Source organism: Pestalotiopsis fici (assembly GCF_000516985.1).
Source record: "Pestalotiopsis fici W106-1 unplaced genomic scaffold PFICI_Scf_4, whole genome shotgun sequence".
NCBI lineage: Eukaryota > Fungi > Ascomycota > Sordariomycetes > Amphisphaeriales > Sporocadaceae > Pestalotiopsis > Pestalotiopsis fici.
Window position 1 is genome coordinate 4,353,198 of NW_006917094.1, and position 19,212 is coordinate 4,372,409.

The following is a 19,212-nucleotide window of genomic DNA, read 5'->3' on the forward strand; positions in this document are numbered from 1 at the left end:
CAACCACAGCAGGATCTTCTATATTGTGATAGTAACACAAGCAGTCAGTTTTTGGAGCGGCCTGAAATCTTAGGCGACAAAAGTGACAGGGCAGCGAGAAGAGCTGAGCTGAGCTGAGCTGAGCACGAGCACGAGCACGGAATCTCGGAGAGGCAAAAGTGGAGAGCCGGAACAGCAGAGAGAAAAAAGGTAAAAGCCGGCAGTAGGCAGCCGAGCCACAATTCTAAGGGCAGGTTTCGGTAGGGCGACCAATGAGAGAGAAATATCCTTAGGAGGGCGTTTTGGTGGTGGATATCTTTCAGTGGCTGAGCTCAGGCCACTTGGCAATTGGTAAGCAGGCAAGGGCGGATCTCCAAATTTAGAATTTGGAATTGATGCGTCAACCTTGTGAGCGAACCCGAACTGTGGCGTCTTCACGTCGGGTACCTACAGTAAGTACCTAATGAACCGCAGGTAGGCGGAGGCCCCTTGTAGTAGGTAGGCAGGCAACCAAATATTCAATCCCGGCCTTTTCCAATACTTTTCGGTGTTAAGAGACAGGATGTATGACTCTTCGGGTTGTGATGATTTTTTTTTTCTTGTTTTGTGTTTTTCTCTCTTCCTCGGAGGCTCGGAAAAAGAAAGAATAAAAAATTCCAAAAAGGAGGGAATGCTCACTTACGAAGACTACTAGGCAAGACGTCAAAAGCGTATGCCCAAAGCCGCTGTTGCTGTCGTTGTGGTGGTGCCACAGAAGAGATGGCGCCAGTGGGCAGAGGCGATGCTTTATATATTTCAGGTTAGCTCTCAGACCTTTCCGTGCGCTGCTACATGGCCATGTGATTCTTTCTTGTATACAACCAGCCACTATAGCCGCGTGGAAAACCCCCCAGGTGGCGTAGCAATACCTATGAGAGGAGGCCTATAGTTAGGCAGGAACAGCGGATATGACTCACTGTATTGACTCTCTTGTACATAGTGTGTACTACCAGAAGGCAGCAGTCCAGTGGACCGAGCTGCGGGGATGGGCGGCCGGTTGACTCGAATATCCCGGGCACCTCCTTGAATTATTGGTGCTTGGATGTAAGGAAGTCCGTGGCATAAGTTCAGCGGAGAAGCTGTATATGGTGGGGACTCATTTGGAATAGCAACACCACTTGGGTATCCTCCACGGTCACTGTCGCATGTCCCAAGTGGGAAGCCTTGATGATCATTATTGAGGCTCGACGCTGGAGCCTCCAGAAAAGCGTCTGGAGTTGCCTCGTAGCCTGTTGGTGTCATACGCTGATGCAAATCCCAGGGCTGCGTGGGATCCGAGGGCAGTCTTTGGTCGCTGGTGTCTGCCAAGCCCAAGGTTGCATCATCGTGAGCAGGCATATCATAATTCAGTGTCTGCCAAATCTCTTCCACCAGGAAATCTGCCATGTTGACATCTTCCATCCCATCCACCTCCATTCCTTTTTCTGCCTCCATTTCGCCCTGCGATTATTGGTTATGATGCCGTGAGTGGTCAGAAATGTGGATGCTCGATGTATCGGGAAGTCCTGCTTGCAGGCTCTGAAGGCTGTGCGAAGCTGCAAAGTTTCTGCCAAGAGCTGCTGATGGTAGACTGACCAAACTGCAAGGCGGAACGGTGGTTCTCGTGAGTCCTCACAGACAGCTCCTAGTACTTCTCTTGGCGACAGGCACTGAGAAAGGGGCTGGCAAGGTTTTTCGATTTCCAAGAATATTTTCGGTCGATGAAAGATGTCGTGAGAGCTGTTTTCTTGAGCCAGATTTGCCAGGCACAACACAAGGATGTTGGGCGATAGAAGGTAAAAGTATAATGAAGATAAATGTAGTGTGCTTGTTCTGGCGAGAATGAAACTTGGTTGCATCGGAACAAGAAGTTCTGAAATGAGTCGAGCCTGCCGTGTCCTGAGCATTCAGATTCCAAGGAAGTTGTTCCTCATCGCGTCTTCATGGACTGGGGAGCCTGAGACTCGTTCAGTTTATAGGGGATTGAGCCACTAGAGCCATCTGTGCCTGAAGAGCTGGCAAGGAACCAGCGAAATGCATCGAGTCGATTCCAAGACATCCTATTCTATGTCTAAGGATTCGATCTCAGGCTTTGGTAGATTTGATCAAAGAGACTTTTGTGAAGAGAACTCGAAAGCATACTGTTTCAAACATGCCAGCATCAATCCGCAATGCTTCTTTCGAAACCTCAAGACTTCCAGAACAGCCTAAGCCTCAGCTTTGAGAGGCATCGCGTCGAAAGGGAGTTTGTGACCAAGGATAGGCAACGCACGAAAAATTTGACGACTAGAAAGCTTGCCCCAGGGAAAGGTGCTTTGTGGGAGACAATACTTTGAAGCTCAGATGGCGTTGCCTCGGCAGTGTGCTGTCGTCGTTGTGGGCCTTATGATTTCTGGTTGCATGTAAAACTGTGGTCACAAAACCACAAAATTCCAGCACGTAGCCGTTCGCGAAAGCGCGGGCTGGGGGACCGACTCCAAGCTGCTTCATGGCAGGGGGAAGCATCGACAAATGAATCCATCACAAAGGATGTCATTCTAGGAGGATATGAATATGCAGACATCACACACATACATAATTCTACAAGCACTCCAAGGCAAGAAACGTTTAGTTGCGCGCCAGTAGCACCAATCGGTAGGATGCGAGCTGTGATTTCTACTATTTGGCACGATCTTGCTGAACATTGACACATCCGATTCGAACATTGCGCCGAAGGCTAATTCGACAATCCAGGGTGCCGACGAGGATTCAGTAATGGCTATTCGAGAGAATCTAAGCTAGGGCGTACTTGTGCAACAACGTGTTCAAAACGGTGAATTTAGGACTATGTCGAGTCTTTTAAGAAATAAATGGGTGTCCACTTGGATACCGTGTGGATTATCTGGGAACGTCTGAAGCTTTGTGTTGAGCTGGAGTGTCGGCCAAAGACAGTCTTGGTGTGAACAAAGACTCTCGAGCCCGTGAGATCTCCAACTAGTTCATAGACACTATTGAGTTGATGATAGTTTTTCGCATAAGCTTCTTAGATATGCGCATGTTACCCACTAATTTCTGTCGTTTACTATGCACAGAGTACCTTGCAAGTTGCAAGAGTCAAAATGTTCATCAACTCCACAAATTGTGTAGATATCCAGGGGAATAAAATACGGAAAGAGATAAGGGAAACCCACCTATATACTTATAGACCTCATCTGTAACTAATTTGCCTAGTTAATTGGTGCTTGATGAACTGTGTAAGCAGGAAGTGACCCATGTAAGCACACAGTCGATACTCACAGATATGTGGAGTATAGAATCCCAAGTTGGCAAGACATCAATGGAGTGACTCCGCAATCATTCCAGGCGATGACTAGTTTGACCTCTGGCTCAACCGAGCGCCAGTCAGCAGCCCATGCAACAACATGCAGTATGCATGCTTACTCCGCCTAGTCAAAGGTGCCACAGGTAATCGGAATTCGGACATGTACCACGTCGGAACCATTTTCAAATCCAATTGTTCTTCCGTACAGCGCAGACCACCAAAGAAGAGAGAGGCAAAGTCATGTCTCGGCTACCAAAGACAAAAGAGGAAATCTTGGCCACGGGTGTCATTGACCCCGAGTTCAAAAAAGTGATTGAAAAGACGCCAGTGCCTCGAGGCGCATTCTATCAGCTCAGCGATCTAAAGGAAATCAATGAGCTGTCACTGCCATGGACCCAAAAGAGGCTGGCAGCGAGCCGACCGCCGAATCTCGCAGAGCATGAGCGCTACATCACCATGAAAGAAGGCCATCGGCTGCGGCTGCTAATCAGCCACCGAGCCAACCTTGGCCCCGAGGCACGCTGTCCCCTCGTTGTAATGTTCCACGGCGGCGGCCACTGCGTCGGGAACCCCGAGTCCCAGGTGCCTCTGGCGCGCCGTCTAGCGCTCGAGCACAATGCCGTCGTGGTGCTGCCGACCTATCGCCTCGCCCCGGCGGACCCGTTCCCGGCGTCCATCCACGACGCGTGGGCCACGGTCCGCCGCTTGGCAGCCGAGACGCAGAAGCCGCAGGACCCGGCGGCGCCTCTCTTGCCGCGCCAGTGCGATGCGTCTCGCGGCTTCATTGTCGCCGGGACCAGCGCCGGCGCCAATCTGGCGGCCTCAATTGCGCATCTGGCCCGGGACGAGAAGCTCGATCCGCCGCTGACGGGCCAGATGCTGGTGGCCGGCACCTATATCAGCCACAAGCACATTCCAAAGCGTTATCGGCCTTATTATCTGGCTCGGGAACAGAACAAGGACGCTCCCGTGTTTGACCTTGATCTCAGCGAGATGTTTCAGAGTGCCTTTCAGCCAGACCATGAATCGCCACTCTGGGCCATCTTTGACCAGCATGATCCCAGGGACGAGAATTATGAGGACTCTGAAGACCCAGGGGTCAAGTACGGACACATGGACCTGCCGCCCGCGTACTTTCAAATCTGCGGGCTGGACCCTGGGCGTGATGATAACTTGATCTATGAGCGGGTGCTCAGAGAAGAGTGTAGAATTGACACAAAAGCCGATATCTATCCTGGATATCCTCATGTTTGGTGGTCGAATTTTCCGGAACTTGAAGCATCCAAGAAGAGAGACGACGACGCTGTTCTTGGTGTAAAGTGGCTACTTGGGTTCAGTAGTTGAGCACATGGTCTTTCCAGGGATGAATTACATGACGATGCAATTTCTTGAACCATATCACCTACATATTCTAGGTTTTGCGTAGACGGCACGCATGACATCTTTGACTTTTACCTGAGTCGGTGGAAAGAAGAGATCTGAAAGAGTGAGGTGATGGAAGAGTCTGAGTTGATTTTATCAAGCTACAAAGAAATGTGTTCAAGATCTATCTAGGTAATATACAGCCGGTGACCTTTGATGAGTACCCTCCACCTCAGTATGACAGGTCTATTATTCCACTATTTGCCACGAATCAAGTCCATACCCTGTGGACGATATCTGATGCGCATCTCGATAAAAGGGTCGCCTACCAATGTGAACCCATGCTCGAAAACTCGGTGACTCGACCCTTCCGGCAAAACCCAATCGTATTGCAAAATGATAATGATGAGCAGGATTTTAAGCTCATTTGCAGCAAAGAAACGTCCTGGACAGGCGTGGAGCCCGTGACCAAATGCCAGGTGATTGGGACCAGTGGAAACGAGTTGAGAGATATTCTGTTTTCCGGGCTCTTCACGCATCTTGTAAAACCGATAGGGATCCCATTTCTCTGGGTGCGTATGGACTTGTTCATCCCACATTCGGTGAGACGAAACCGCCAAGCCGCTGTTGGCAGGAATCACGGTGCCGTCAGAAAGCTTGATATCCTCGAGAGCCAGCCGGGTCATTGAAACTAGATTAAAAGAAAAACTCAATCAGCTCGTTGTTGTCATCGATATGACGGCGAGTACCTACCCATCTCTGTGGGCTTCATGCGCTGACTTTCCTTCAGCACACTGTCGAGCAGCTTCATATTGTATAATGAATTCTTTTGCCACCCCGTCTCTCGAAGATTGGAAATGATCTCTTCCCGTAGAGGCACCAGTATATCCTGGTTTAGGGCAATTCTCGTCAGAGCCTGGCAAAGTAGGTCGGTCGTAGTATGAATGGCCGCGAGCGACAGCCCCAGTTGTGCGGCGGCCGGATCATACGAGACACCCTTGGCAGCCTGTTCAAGCCACTCAATGGCGTCGTCGAAGCGAGGCATCTCTTTTCCCTGAGCCCTGTGCTGTTCCTTGAGTTCCCGTCGCTTGTGCAGGGTGGCATTGATGACCTGGCGAGCCTCCTTGACCTGCTTTCGGAGGTTGCGACACTTGGGCAAGAACCAGTGCACGAGAGGTCGTAGCAATGACGGCCACATGCGCAGCTCTTCGGCGGCTTCAAAGCCGTTGACGGTGTATTCGCGGGTGATGCGAAGCCATCCTTCGTGGCGGCAGAGCTCGGTGCCAAGAAAGGCTCGTGATGAAACTTGGGCCACGATTCGGAGCACCACTTCTTTCATTGGGACAGTATGCCACTCTGTCGTTTGTAAGCATATGATCTAGTTGTACATTCTATATTACTTGCCAGTGTCTTTTGTGAAGTACTTGTCTAGAGATAGAATTGTCTCTTCCGCCAGAGGTTCGGTAATTTTGTCTATCACTTGTTAGCCATGATCTTGCAGTACAAAATGCAGGAGCTTATACTCAATAACTTTGTCAAGTCTTTTGTAATGATCATCTGGGCCAGGTTCTTTCCGCTTGTACCCTCACGGAAGCCATCAAACCCAGGTAGATGGGCATGGAATGACTGTGCAAAAGTGAGCTCGTGATGGTCCAGTGAGCGACAATTCGGACATACCTTGAAAGTCCATTTCGCAAAATCAAGACGCTTGTCATTCCGAATCTCTTGAGCCAGATGTGGAGGCAATACAATGACGTTGCCGACGTCTCCAATCAGGCGGGCTGGTTTATCTGGATTCGCTTTGAACCAAGTACGGAGTAGGTTGCCTCCATTTTGTACAAACTCGGTTTTGGCTCGTTTGTCCGAAGTCTCGAAGGCTTTCCTTGGATTGAGCAATGGAATGCTGGAGGTATCAATCTGCTGAAAAATGAACACAGCCAAAATGGAGGTAATGATGCACAAGATTGAAGTTGATTTTGCCGCAAGGCCCCCGTCACCCACGATATATTGCCCGTAGTCCATCGGTTCTGATATGTAATGTTGTAGAAGCGTGTGGAGTTGCGTGTGGCGTTGCGTGTGAATATATCTTTGAATTCTTCGGATCAAGTTGCACGAGCTTTGTCTGGCTTAAATAAATCCTAGAATCCATTCGAGATTACTGAGTGAAGAACGAGTTTGGTCGATTAAGTGTATACTGTAGATCACTTTGTCAATGCCGTTGTGATGATCGGCATCGGACCTGCCGGCTCTGGCGCGGACCGCGGAACGCGTGGACGCTTTGTGTCAAGAACAACCCGCTGAACACGAGGCGGAGAACAGATGAACGTTCCATCTATATGTCGGACTTCGCAATCCTACCATTGCATACCATTCAGTAGGCCCTCGCAGTATTTCCATTGGCACTCGGAGCCGACCCACCATCGTCAGTGCTCAAATCAACCGAACTGCTTGAAGAAGTTGCATCGAAAGTATCGGGTCCGCAACGCCGGAGTCTCGGGGCCCATCTAAATCCGCATAAATATTGCATTGCATTAATGTTGCGATCATCCTATTACAATCATATCGTGTTGCAATGGCATACACAGCAGCCACTGGAGATCACTGGTTGTGGGTGGGCTAGATGGTATTTCACATCTATACTTTGTTACTCTATCGAATCAGCTCAGACTTCTTTCTAAGACTATCGTCCACGCATACAATCACGTCAATTCACGTGAAATACAGTGAGTAGCTTAGCTTGATTCTATCTATTGAATGTAACATGACTCTGATTGCAACGGATACCCTTGACAGCACAGGTCATATGTTCTGCAACCAGTCGGAATCCAAATAGTCCCAACTGTTCGGAATCGAGTCTTGAAGGGGAAATCCAAGGAGATTCGTATATGACGAGATGATTTCTTCTCGTTCAGATGTCAGTGAACAATCCTTGGTGTATGCTTCCGCAATGCGATGTAGTGCTTGAAAGAGATCATACTGCTTCTCGGCAGATGGAGAGATTGATCGAATATGCGCCAGAGTATCCAATACAGTCTTGAGTAATTCGAGGTCATTCCGATCAGAATATCCAATGCAATGTGAAAAGGTTATGATATATGGCGTGAATGATGAAAAGAGTAGTATCCTAGAGTGTATTAGGTGATCCTTCTCTGTCGATAGGGGTACAGATAAATAGGCTCTCCCGCACTCACTGCAGAATCCATCCTTACACAGCCAACTCATCCCATACTGTGCCCCATCAATTTCTTTCTTAAACAAAACACTTATTCCTGTTTCTCCTTTGCAATCATCGCAGTGTCTTCTTGTATTTCGGTGTCGGCTCAAGCTGTCCAAAGCCTTCGTCGAACTGGTACATGGGGTCGTGCTCGTAAAGATTGCATGTTGGATCGATGTAGATGATCACAGCGGTTTAGCCGCAGACCGTGCAATCAAGATGCAACCTCCTCCAGATGCACATCCTGACGATTTTGATGTTTGATAAGACCGTTGGTTGAGGGAATGTTTGGGATGATTGAGTGGATAGCCTCTGGGTTGAAGCGAGGTACCATTCCCACTGCTCTAGTTTTTCTTGATATTGGTACCATGACTCCCATCGGATTTTCTCTCTCGATATTCGCGAGCTTTTTGTTCGAGATCGTCTCGCCGATCTTTTAGCGCATAATGTATGTCGTCGGATGTGGTCTGATTCGCTTGAACGTGGTGCTGCCTTTTGCCTTCTTCCCAAACGGCTTGCTTGAATATCCGACCTCCTTGATACATAAAGCGGTTCTGATTAAATGGCAGACGCATAGTCATAGAATGAACCATCGGGAAAGATGAAGAATTTCCCGTAAAGTTATCGTAATTTGAAGCATAGACTCGAAGATAAACTGTAGGAACTGGAACGGGACAGAACAGAGATGCCCAAAAGACGAGGTAAAGGTGTATTGATGGTGATGAAAGGAAGATTCCCCTGGAATGCCTGGGAAGCTCTAATTTGTACCCCTCCGTAGCTGCTAATTGCACCTTCCAACAATCGAGTGTTGCTAAGGATATGAACTCTATGGCTACTTACTGTTCTCCTCAAGTTAAAGCTATGGCATGGCCACAATGGTTATTTCCCATGCCGGGCCCATCCACGCGTGCTTGTATGGTGGGAACTGGGAAAGAGCCACAAGTCAACGTGATCGATCATATGAATATGTAGGAGGCAAGGCGCAGGTTGTAGCTGGCAGGGGTACTCTTTGCCCATTCTATCTGATCTACGCTGGATGAGAATCTTCACACGCTATCCCTTCCACTCACCTGCAACAAAAACGTCTACTTCAGGGAATGAACCACCTGTCGTGTGCAGTCCGTCAGCCAGATAACGCCTGCGGCCATGACAAGTCTGCTGTTGTTAAGGCAGCTCTGGGTGCAATGATTGATGTTGTTCTTGCCCGCTCAGGACTTCCCCAAGCAATCGTTCCACACAGCCCAGGAAATCAGTTCGAAGCGGCGGCCAACAGACATTTGGTCTTTACGTGAAGTTGGAAAGCGACACCAAAGTCTACGGCTTGACTTGCTCGCACCTAGTGCATAGTCAGTGGACAAATACGTTTCCGGGAAGACAGAATTAGAAAGAAATTTGACCTTTTTCTTGATTAAGTACTAGGTTACTTGATTTTGGAGAAGCGGCTGATATCCAAACCCAGGCTCCTTGGTACGTCACTTGTGCATTCGCTTGCTGAGCCGAAGTTAGGACACCAGCGAACGTGTGCCACTGACTTGAACTCGATGCATATCTCCCTACACCAAAAAAGAAAGAGAAAAAGGGAGTGAATGCGGCTCTCGCAAATTTGCTGATTGCTTACGTACTTTTCTAGTGGATCAAGTAATGGATGCAATGGTATGCACGCATGCGTACGCGAACACACACGCAGCTTACGCCCGACCATCAGCTGAGCACGCAAGTCTGTGGCACAAAGCCTGGGTTAAAGCCAGCAATTCGCAGTAACTGTACGAATCACCAAGTCACTAGTGGAATGAAGCGGTCGGTCATTTGCAACGTGAATGCAAGATGCTCAATTCAGATCTGATGATGATTTCTCATGTCGGTGAATCTGAGTCAGACCTTTCGTCATCGCTTGTTGAAAATACTTATAAATCAGAGAGATCATTGCCTTCTCGACAGGTATCGACCACATGATATATGAATTGTATTCGGAAATAGCTTCAATATACACCAACAATCGAGTCAAAATGGGTTCTACTGACAACAAATTGATTCTATATAACAATGACACATGCACATGTAAGAGCTTTCCACGACTACCAAAAAACCAGCAATCAAAGTACTGATGCAAAAGCTTCCAGGGTCAAACCGAGCCAAAGTTGCACTCCTTGAGCTCGGCCTCGACTTTGAGGAACGCATAATCAACGTCGACGGGCCGCGCCCCGCCGAGTTCCTGGCCATCAACCCGCGGGGTCTGGTGCCGGTGCTCGTGTTCAACGGCGACATCATTATCGAGTCGGCCATTGTGTGCCAGTTCCTGTGCGACGTGTATCCCTCGCCGCTGTGCCCGCCGGCCGCGTCCGTCGAGGGTGCGCTCGGTCGTGCCCGCATCGCCTTCTTCACCGACGCCTATTGGACAAAGTTCCACACGGTGCTGTTTCGGCTGTTCGAGGCGGCCACCGAGGCCGACACGGAGCAGATTGCCGTCGACGCCGTGGCCGGGCTCGTTCGCGAGGTTGAGCCGTTGCTGGTGGATGCGCGTCCGTTCTTTGGCGGCAGCGAGAAACTTACCCTGGCAGAGGTAAAAAGCGACATCCAAATCCATTGAATTGATTGTAAAACTGACTGTATATGCCACTAGGTTATTACTGGGCCATTCTTGATTCGCGCCATGGCCTTGTCGAGACACGGAGTGTACCCAACGAGTCTCGTGGAGCTGATTGCCGAGAAGGCCCCCCATTTTCACAAGTGGGCCACTGCTGTTTCTTCGCACCCTAGTCTGACCTCGGTATTTGATGAAAATGTTATTGTTGAGAGATCATGGAACAAGAGAGCTAGAATGAGAAAGGCAGCTGGCCTCTCCGACTGGGTTAAGCCTTGAGTAGAAGTAGGGCGTTAATATTTGTAATTTTCACGCGTTTAAAATCTGGAGATATGGTACTAAAGCATGGAGGTTGATAGACAAAAAAATGAACAGATTGAGTACTCATTGCTACAATGTATTATTGTTACACAATTTGATCACACTACAGTTGGCAACTCAACTTGGGCCAGTCTCTCCTTGATCCACTGCTCAACTCGTTGCAGATCCGCCGCGTCTCTCCCTCCCCAGACAATATCGGCCATGTTGTCTCCCTCATAAATCTCCGCCGTCGCAGTGACAATGACCTGACCAAAATCCAGTAGTGGTCTGAGCCGCTCGTAGATGCTGTCGAGTTTTCCAGAGTACCCAAAAGCACCAAACTGCGCGAGTGGGAGGCTGCGTCTCTTCCAAAAGTGGCCCGACATGAAGCAGATGGGCATGGAACCAGTAAACCTGGCGTTGAGGTCCACGACCCATTGCTGTCCTTGCCTATCGACCACGATATCGATGCCGGCCCAGCCCACGTATGACCGGGGCATGCGTCGTGCAGTGTCACGAACGGTCTCGCGTACCAGGTCATGCAGTTCACCTTGAGCGCTATAGTCAATGTGGCCGCCCACCCATTTCCCGTCGGCCGTCAGCTTTTGCACCGTGACGCCCAGTATCAAGGGATCGTTGTGGTTTCTCTCGCTATCAGCGGCTCCAATGAGAAAATGGACTGCAAGGTCTTGTACCAGATCAATGTAATCCGAAACAAGAACTTCAGTAACGCCCCGTTTCTTATAAGTTCTCATGGACTCCATCATGTTGCCGCGATTTGTTTCGTTCGTCACGATAAATGTCCCGAATCCACAGCCTGCACGACACAGCTTGAGCACAAAAGGTAGTGGTCGCTGGTTCAAGATCATTTCCGGATCGTCCAGATCCATGTCCTGTAAATTCACGACAATCGATCTAGGCGTCTTGATCCCAGAAGTAACCAGAAACTTTTTCGAGTTGATGTCGTATCCCTCCTGGGGATCAATGAGGCAGTCGTGGTCCTTCATCCAGCCCTGTGGCCTCCAGAAGAGCAACTTCTTATTCTTTGAAGCATCCAGCAACTGCTGAGGTACATTTCCCTTCTCCAAATCCAAGAAGCGCGGTCTGTGTCGTTGACTGGGCTCCAATTGCGACAAGGCACGCTCCATTCCAGCGGCAGTGGCATTTGGCCCGAAAAAGATGACATCCATGTTACCAATTCCAAAGGCTCGACGGAGCGGCTTGAGACCCAGAATAATTCTCTTCAAGCGGTCCTGTTCATTTGCGTCTTCTGAGAAAGGGACTGGCTCCTCGTCTTCGGGAAAGGTAAGCTCCCTTGGAAAGTTTGGGTGAAGATCGAGATGTCCAAAGACACAGTACATTGTAACAATAAAGGGCCCCTTGATTCCATGGTTGCGATACAACTCCGCCAAAGTCGTGTCAAGCTGAATAGTCTTCATTCTGAAAACAGTAAAATATCGCAGCCCAGTTCAAGATTGGAGACTGGAAAAGTCAGCCTATCGAGGCAGAGAGCCAACATTTTAAGGCACAGGGCAGCACTTTCATCTGACGGAAGTCGCCATCAAATCACGGATATCAGCGAAGACGAGAGGCTCAAAAAGAGTCCAAATCTGACTAAAAGTCGCCCGCCACATCACTGCATGATTCCCTCAACAGAAGCGTGTGGGCGAGTCTATTCTGAGCCACATCTGGCCCCGATGATCACATTGCTCACGTCAGTGTCCATCAACGTCCCAAGTCTGTCATTCAGCCCAGGCCTTTTCTGTAATCATCTACCGTAGGCAACAGCATGTGAATGCGTGCACTGGAATGTTGCTTGGAGAAATCAACTGAATGCCAGATAACACCTCTGGCATCACAGTTTCGAGAGTTTAACAAATCTTTCGGGATCTACAAGACTTTTATATCGTCCCCAGCGTGTCGGGCCGAGAGATCTGAATGATCCTCCCGTTCTTTCAATGCGCCTTGTAGGGCTGGGATCGATCTCGCAAAGTCTTGCCCCAAGGAGCTCACCGCCGCGGGCATAACGCCTTACTCATTTTGCAATGACGCGACCAAATCTGCAATACTCAGCAAAAATCCTAGCCAAAAGCCACGTGGATAGGTTGATTTATTCCGCCTTCTCTGGGCCTCGATTACGGTCCCGAGATATTGCCTATTTCGAAAGCCTGGGTAATCACCCTGGTCAAAGATACACCGTCTGACACCATGCAGAGTAATCAGTCATTCAGAACATGGGAGGCATTCCAATAAGAAGTAAACAACGGCCGAGCACGGTCTGTTGCAGATACGGGCATGTAGTTTTATTGGCCCTTGGTCATTTCATGGTCAACCGTAATGATGGGTTTAGGGTTCATGGTTGCATATGCATTGTAATCCCAATTGGGTACTGCCGGGAAAGGCAATTGTTGCCGAAACGCCCTCCGACCACCGGCTATCTAAGCGAAGTGACGTCTGTCTATTCACTAATCATTGATTCTCAATGAGACTGAATCACCAGGAGGATCTGAACCACAACACAGTTATTGCAGTTTCGACTGTGAAGTGAAATTGAAAGAGCCATTACATTGGCCTAGGCTTTTCGGGCTTGAGGAAATATTTCAAACATGTCACAAGACGACGTTATTTCGCTGCATGACGCTTCTTCCTTTGGCAGGGAGCAAGAAGCTCGTACTGGTGCGGCCGACTTGAGCGATGGCAATCTCGAACAAGCACAACTTCGCCAGGTCGAGTCACAATGGAAAAAGACTTCTGTCTTGATGGGCTCTGCGATGCTGCAGTTGCCAATGTGGGGTAGGCGCAGCACCACGCTCTGATTGTCATTAGAAAGAAGGAAGGGAAACCCCCCGGACCATAAACTCACATCATTTAGGTTTCGCAATGAGCTACGGCGTCTTTCAAGAATTCTTCTTTGCCAACTGGACGCTCCAGGGCAGCCGCGAGGTCACGGGCATCATTGGCACCACGCTCAACGGTGTCACGTACCTGGCCATGCCGCTGCTCTTTGCCCTCTTCACCCGGCGCTGGGCCCATTGGCGGCGGTCGGCGGCCCTCTGCGGCGCGGCCCTGACGGCCTCGAGCTTTCTGCTCTCGTCCTTGAGCACCGACGTGTGGCACCTGGTCGCGACGCAGGGCGTGCTCGCGGCCCTTGGCACGGCCCTCATGTTCAGCCCGACGACGCTGTCCCTCGGCGAGTGGTACAATGACGGAAACCGGGCCCTGGCCTATGGCGTGACGCTGTCGTGCAAGAATATCGTGGGCTCGGCTTGTCCGTTCCTGATGCGCGTCTTGCTGGACGCGTACGGCTTCCGGACGACGCTGCGCATCTGGGCCGCCGTGGCCGCCGGCACGGGCATCCTCGCCGTCCTGCTGATTCCGACGCACCCCTCGGCGTTGGTCTCTGCGAGCAGCGAGTCTCGCGCGCCGAGAAGGATCCCGTGGTCTTTTCTTCGGCACCGCACCTTTTGGGTATACAGCGCGGCGACGACGCTGCAAAGCTGCGGCTACGGTATCCCCCAGACGTACCTCAACACCTACGCCCACGAGGTGGCTCTGCTGTCGCAGACATCGGCAACGCTGCTGCTGACACTCTTCAACGTGCCGGGCATCGCCTCGTCTTCCTTCTTTGGCTACCTGAGCGACAACCGCCGATTCCCGCTGTCGGCGGCGGCCGTGACGGCCATCTCGGGCGTCATGTCGGGTCTTGCAGCCCTGCTATTTTGGGGCCTCACATCTCCCGGCAGCATGGCCTTGTTGGTCTTGTTCTCCGTCACGTTTGGCTTTGCCGCCGGCGGGTACAGCGCGACGTGGGGAGGTCTCCTGAACGAAATGGCCTCTGAAGCCGCCCAGAGGAACGAGGCCATCGATACCGGCATGGTGTACGGGCTTCTCAATGGCGCACGGGGTATTGGATACGTAGTTGGTGGCGTTGTGGGAGTGCCATTGCTCAATGCCGGTAGCCACCATCAGGTGGGCAGTTTCGGTTATGGCACCAGTTATGGGCCCATTATCATTTTTACGGGACTGTCATCGCTCTTGGGCGGTTGGGGTTTGCTTTGGAAGTGGAAGAGGCTTATATGCTTCTGAGCTGGGACTAAATTGGACAAGAAGTGCCACCCGACGGCATCCAACTAAATGTAAGTGAATTTTTTCGTTAGCAAGAGTGACGACGATAGGTAAAGCACAGCGTAAACACAAACACCAATTTAGCCTGGAGCGTAGCTTTCAAATAATCAAAAGCATGGCGTGAGTATACTCGCGCCATGTATATGATATATTCAAGAAGCGGATGGCAAGAGCCAAACCCTTCACTCAAGATAAAATAACTCAATCCTCTTCCACCCTGAATAGAATCATCTTCCAAAAAACTCAAAGAACGTGTGAAAGCGAGCCCATGAGAAGAGACCCTAACGATAGCGCAGAAGCATTGTCGTCGGTCTCACTCGGCTGCAACACGCCGTCCCAGGCGATGGCGTAGGAGCACTTTCGCTGGCGAGTTCTGCTGAAGAAACCCTTCTCTCGAGTGACAGCGTATCCAAACACAAATGGGGTATCATATGCAATAAAAACAAAAAAGCAAAAACACCATTCCAGTCTCCTCCCATCTCCTTCCACCAATGTTGGTAGCAAATTTTTTTTTTTTCAAGCGAGGCCGACAGGCTCATGCAATAGCGTGGCAGCGTTGTTGCACCTATCCTCCTCTTTTCAATAAGAAACGTCTTCCACAGCGATGGCGTAAAAGCACTGTCGCCGTTTGAGGCCTGGCCGCATCGTCTCAGGCCAAACGAACCCTAGCCAGATGATGGGCATTGAAGAGGGCCGAGCCTCGCAAAGACTGTGTTTACCGATTACGATGTAATAAAATAGTTGGGTAATAATATGAGCGGGGAAGCCCAATGAGGTCAAGCTGGTCGATAGGTTGAGCTACGCTTACGAGCCGGTATCGATATGAAGCGAATTGGTCGTGCTAGGGCAATGGTTGAACATCGAAGCTCGCATTGTCGTTTTGTGTCGTTTCAGAACGGGCAAGAGATCTAAGATCTCTTGCTGAACCACGAGCGTCCGAAACCGCGCTGCTCGCGTTCTCTCTGAGCAGCGCCATCTTGGTACTCGTCGCTGCTGTCGACGGCGGATGCGGCACTGCTGCTGATGTTTCTGTGATGAGGCTTGTTCCCGAAGATTCTGATGGCGATAAACATGACGACACTGCTGGCAATGCTGATGCATAGAATTCCAATCATGGTCAAGTTGCTGCGACGGTACTGATGAGGACCAGATACCGCGTCCTCGGGCCAACCGGTATACAGAGCATAGGTTGTCGTGATACTTCCAAGGTTACCCAGGCCGGAGACGAGTGCGGCTGCGGCAGCAACTCCGACCTCGCCGTGACGCTTTTGGAAGATTTCATTGGTCCAGGCCATGCAGTTTGGAACAGTTGGGCCAAGTCCAAATCCCACGATCAGCAACCCTCCATATCTTGCCCACTGGTTGGTCGTTGGGGCAAAGGTGACAATGAGAAGGCCAGCAATCTGAATCAAGGTTGCACCAGCGAAGAAGAAGGGGCGGTATTTATGGAATCGATCGGCGATGGGAGTGACAATTAGGATGGCGATGAGATCCATCTATTCCTGTTAGAATTTCTGACCCTGTCCAAAACGAGCCGGTGTCGACTTACAATCCAGATGGGCGCAAACAGCAAGCTAAGCTGAACTCCGGTGAAGTTTGGGTTGATGCCTTGGATGATGACGGTACCATATAGTTGCGTACCAATGCCAACACCGACGACGCCAAAATACATCAAAGTCAAGGGCCAGAGTCTCCAGTCAATGAGAACATAGCCCAGATCCTTGAGTGTCCAGGGTCTTGGGTGATATACACGCTTGAGGTCCTGGTAGTGGACAAGGGCGTCTTCACCGGTCAAGGCCTCGGGCGTTTTCGGCATCCACTTGAAGATACCCTTGCGCACTCGGGTTTCGCCAGGAGGCAGCGGGCGGTCAGGTAGCCACCAGAGCAACACGACACCGAGCACCACAGCACAAAGACCGTAAATGAGAAACATCCACTGAAAGCCAACCAGACCACCCAAGCCGTCCATCTTCTGAAAGCCGGCCGAGACGAGACCGACTACGGCAGCCGAGACCTGTGCTGCCGTAAAGTATTGTCCGATGCGCTTACCCGTTCGCGATGGCGGATAGAACAAGGTCAAGTAGTACGACATGCCAGGCCACATGCCGGCAATGACTACACCTAAGAGGAATCGAAGAAGCCTGGCCGTGTGTAAGCAAGTGGTCATTCGTCTTTCTCACATGATGAAACCCTTTCGAGTAAACTCACTTGACGCTCCAAGCTGCCTTGACAGCGGTGAAGCAGACTCCTATCACTCCAACGGCAAAGACGATTCTAGCCATCCAAACACGTGGGCCTAGCTTGCTCAGAATGAGATTTGAGGGCATATCAAAGATGACATAGGAGACGTAGAACAGAGCCAATGCCGTGGAGACGTCCTTTGAGCTCAAGTGCAGGACCTGCATCAGATTATGGCCAGATGCAGTGTTCATCGTCTGGGCCAGACCAATGTTGGATCGAATGGCCGAGCAGAGAAAGTACAAGACCCAGAAAGCTAAATGTGCGATAAGCATGGGTCCAATTTCTAGTGATGGTTTTCCAAGCTGCTTACCAGGAATGATCCGACGGTCGAGCTTGCGATATACTCTCTCGACGCGCGCGACATCGTATTCGATGGGTGCAGGGACGCCGCCGGCATTCTGGCCTCGCTCATCAGCAGCAGTGACAGTATCAGCGTCGGCACTCGTCTGGTGCGGAACTTTTCTATCGCCCTCTACATCCATGTCCGATTGATTGCCGGCCATGTTCTCGACTGTGAAGCAATGGAGGTGCGTGCAACTAGTCTTGACCAGGCGGGCTCGGGCGAATTTGTTTCTCTAGGCAAGGCCTCTTCCTTTTTGCTCCTCTCCAGGCTGGACCGTCTGGCGACGCAAGAGTAGAGTCGTGCTGGCTATCTACTGTATAAAGAGATGGTGAAGAAGAAGGAAGAAAAGAGGACAAGATTACTAAGGTATTGGCTAGGGACAGAGAAAAAAGAGTCAGTCACACCAGATTTTTGGTGTGCGCTACTAAACTGCTTGGTGGGCTCCCCGCGGCCGGCGGTAGGACGACGCTAGTGGGGTCGAGACCACTAAAATATACTCCCGGGCCGATCACCTCGGGACTTTGTTGGGAATCATCATAGAAATCTACTCAAGCCACGCAAGTCGCAGTCCCCTCTGGTCGGTACAGTGTTTCCCGAACTGACCCGCTCACGATAAGATCTAGCATTAAATCTAGAATTCTAGAATTCAATCTTGTCATTGTCCGAAAAAGACGACATTCCCGAGTCCACAATCACCCGAGTCACCACATCTATGGGGGTTTGATGCAGTCGCGTTTTTTCTGTGAATATAGTGGGGAATCGCTTGCTTGATCAATCCACTGAGTAGGATGGTTTGGCGGAGAGCAAGAAGTGGGGAACCGGTCGTAGAGCAAACCATTATGTTAGCAGTGATAAGTTTGATCAAGCCACCATAAACAACGGATTCCCCTCCCCTTTTATTAGAAGAAATAACCTCTTTTTATAAGCCTAGATGATTTGAGCTTTATAACAATAAATCACTTGAATATACTAATTCGAATACAGTGCACTTGAGCAGAAATTCGGAGAAACGGGCGGCTGAATACAGTACTACAAGCCCTTGACACGAACTTGATGCAGCCTGTCAACAATCCCCAACAGACCGCAAGATAATGTATCACGAATAACTGCAGAGATTCGCTGGGATTAGGGTACATCTCGTTTAGCAATATGTTGAGTTGTGATTTAATAAAGCTATAATATCTTAATTACTAGCTGACCCTGTCAGCCAGATTTTTTTTGCTTACGCAAAAAAAATATTAGCAATAGCAAAACCGTAAGCGATAGCAAAATCGTTAGTAACAGCAAGATTATAAGGTTAAAAAATACCGTAATTTATAGCAAAATAATTAGCAATAGCAAGATCGTAAAATTAAAAAACACCGTAATATACCGTAAATATTTAAAATTATTTTTATTATTTATAATTAGTATTTAGCTAAAAAATTTACGTAATTGCCAAAATTATCGTAATTGCTATAATTAACCCGATTTAAAATTATTAATTCCTAATCGGGCCTAATTAAAATTATATAATAGCGCGTAAATAGGATTTATATTACGGGATTTTTTATATTTTCCCGCGGTTTTTAGCTATATAATTTTAGCTTTTTTAAATTATTAATTTACCGGTAAATTATAATTATTATATACTTTTATTTTATATTTGCGTATATTTTTTAAAGCTAATTTATCGTAATAATCGGGTTTTCGAGTCGATTTTATACTATTACGAACATGCACCCTTGCATAAGAACAAACAAATGTGT

The 19,212-nt window shown here is 49.5% G+C and overlaps 7 protein-coding genes across 7 annotated transcripts; 3 read left to right on the forward strand and 4 right to left on the reverse strand.

Moving 5' to 3' along the window:
- Nucleotides 1-653: 653 nt before the first annotated feature.
- On the reverse strand, nucleotides 654-1,452 carry PFICI_07300 (uncharacterized protein; the record flags this gene model as incomplete). Its single annotated transcript, XM_007835881.1, has 2 exons — nucleotides 654-763; nucleotides 936-1,452. 2 exons carry the CDS (start codon nucleotides 1,450-1,452, stop codon nucleotides 654-656), a joined length of 627 nt encoding a protein of 208 aa, XP_007834072.1.
- A 2,086-nt stretch (nucleotides 1,453-3,538) lies between these two features.
- On the forward strand, nucleotides 3,539-4,642 carry PFICI_07301 (uncharacterized protein; the record flags this gene model as incomplete). Its single annotated transcript, XM_007835882.1, has 1 exon — nucleotides 3,539-4,642. The coding sequence occupies one exon, from the start codon at nucleotides 3,539-3,541 to the stop codon at nucleotides 4,640-4,642; it is 1,104 nt and encodes a 367-aa protein (XP_007834073.1).
- Nucleotides 4,643-4,917: 275 nt separating this feature from the next.
- On the reverse strand, nucleotides 4,918-6,682 carry PFICI_07302 (uncharacterized protein; the record flags this gene model as incomplete). The annotated part of the gene is made up of 4 exons (XM_007835883.1): nucleotides 4,918-5,351; nucleotides 5,414-6,016; nucleotides 6,184-6,286; nucleotides 6,338-6,682. 4 exons carry the CDS (start codon nucleotides 6,680-6,682, stop codon nucleotides 4,918-4,920), a joined length of 1,485 nt encoding a protein of 494 aa, XP_007834074.1.
- Nucleotides 6,683-9,880: 3,198 nt separating this feature from the next.
- On the forward strand, nucleotides 9,881-10,734 carry PFICI_07303 (uncharacterized protein; the record flags this gene model as incomplete). The annotated part of the gene is made up of 3 exons (XM_007835884.1): nucleotides 9,881-9,932; nucleotides 9,995-10,434; nucleotides 10,495-10,734. 3 exons carry the CDS (start codon nucleotides 9,881-9,883, stop codon nucleotides 10,732-10,734), a joined length of 732 nt encoding a protein of 243 aa, XP_007834075.1.
- A 140-nt stretch (nucleotides 10,735-10,874) lies between these two features.
- On the reverse strand, nucleotides 10,875-12,194 carry PFICI_07304 (uncharacterized protein; the record flags this gene model as incomplete). Its single annotated transcript, XM_007835885.1, has 1 exon — nucleotides 10,875-12,194. The coding sequence occupies one exon, from the start codon at nucleotides 12,192-12,194 to the stop codon at nucleotides 10,875-10,877; it is 1,320 nt and encodes a 439-aa protein (XP_007834076.1).
- Nucleotides 12,195-13,635: 1,441 nt separating this feature from the next.
- PFICI_07305 (uncharacterized protein) lies at nucleotides 13,636-14,841 on the forward strand (the record flags this gene model as incomplete). Its single annotated transcript, XM_007835886.1, has 1 exon — nucleotides 13,636-14,841. One exon carries the CDS (start codon nucleotides 13,636-13,638, stop codon nucleotides 14,839-14,841), a length of 1,206 nt encoding a protein of 401 aa, XP_007834077.1.
- Nucleotides 14,842-15,788: 947 nt separating this feature from the next.
- On the reverse strand, nucleotides 15,789-17,624 carry PFICI_07306 (uncharacterized protein; the record flags this gene model as incomplete). The annotated part of the gene is made up of 4 exons (XM_007835887.1): nucleotides 15,789-16,376; nucleotides 16,430-17,021; nucleotides 17,089-17,374; nucleotides 17,432-17,624. 4 exons carry the CDS (start codon nucleotides 17,622-17,624, stop codon nucleotides 15,789-15,791), a joined length of 1,659 nt encoding a protein of 552 aa, XP_007834078.1.
- Between the last annotated feature and the right edge of the window lie 1,588 nt (nucleotides 17,625-19,212).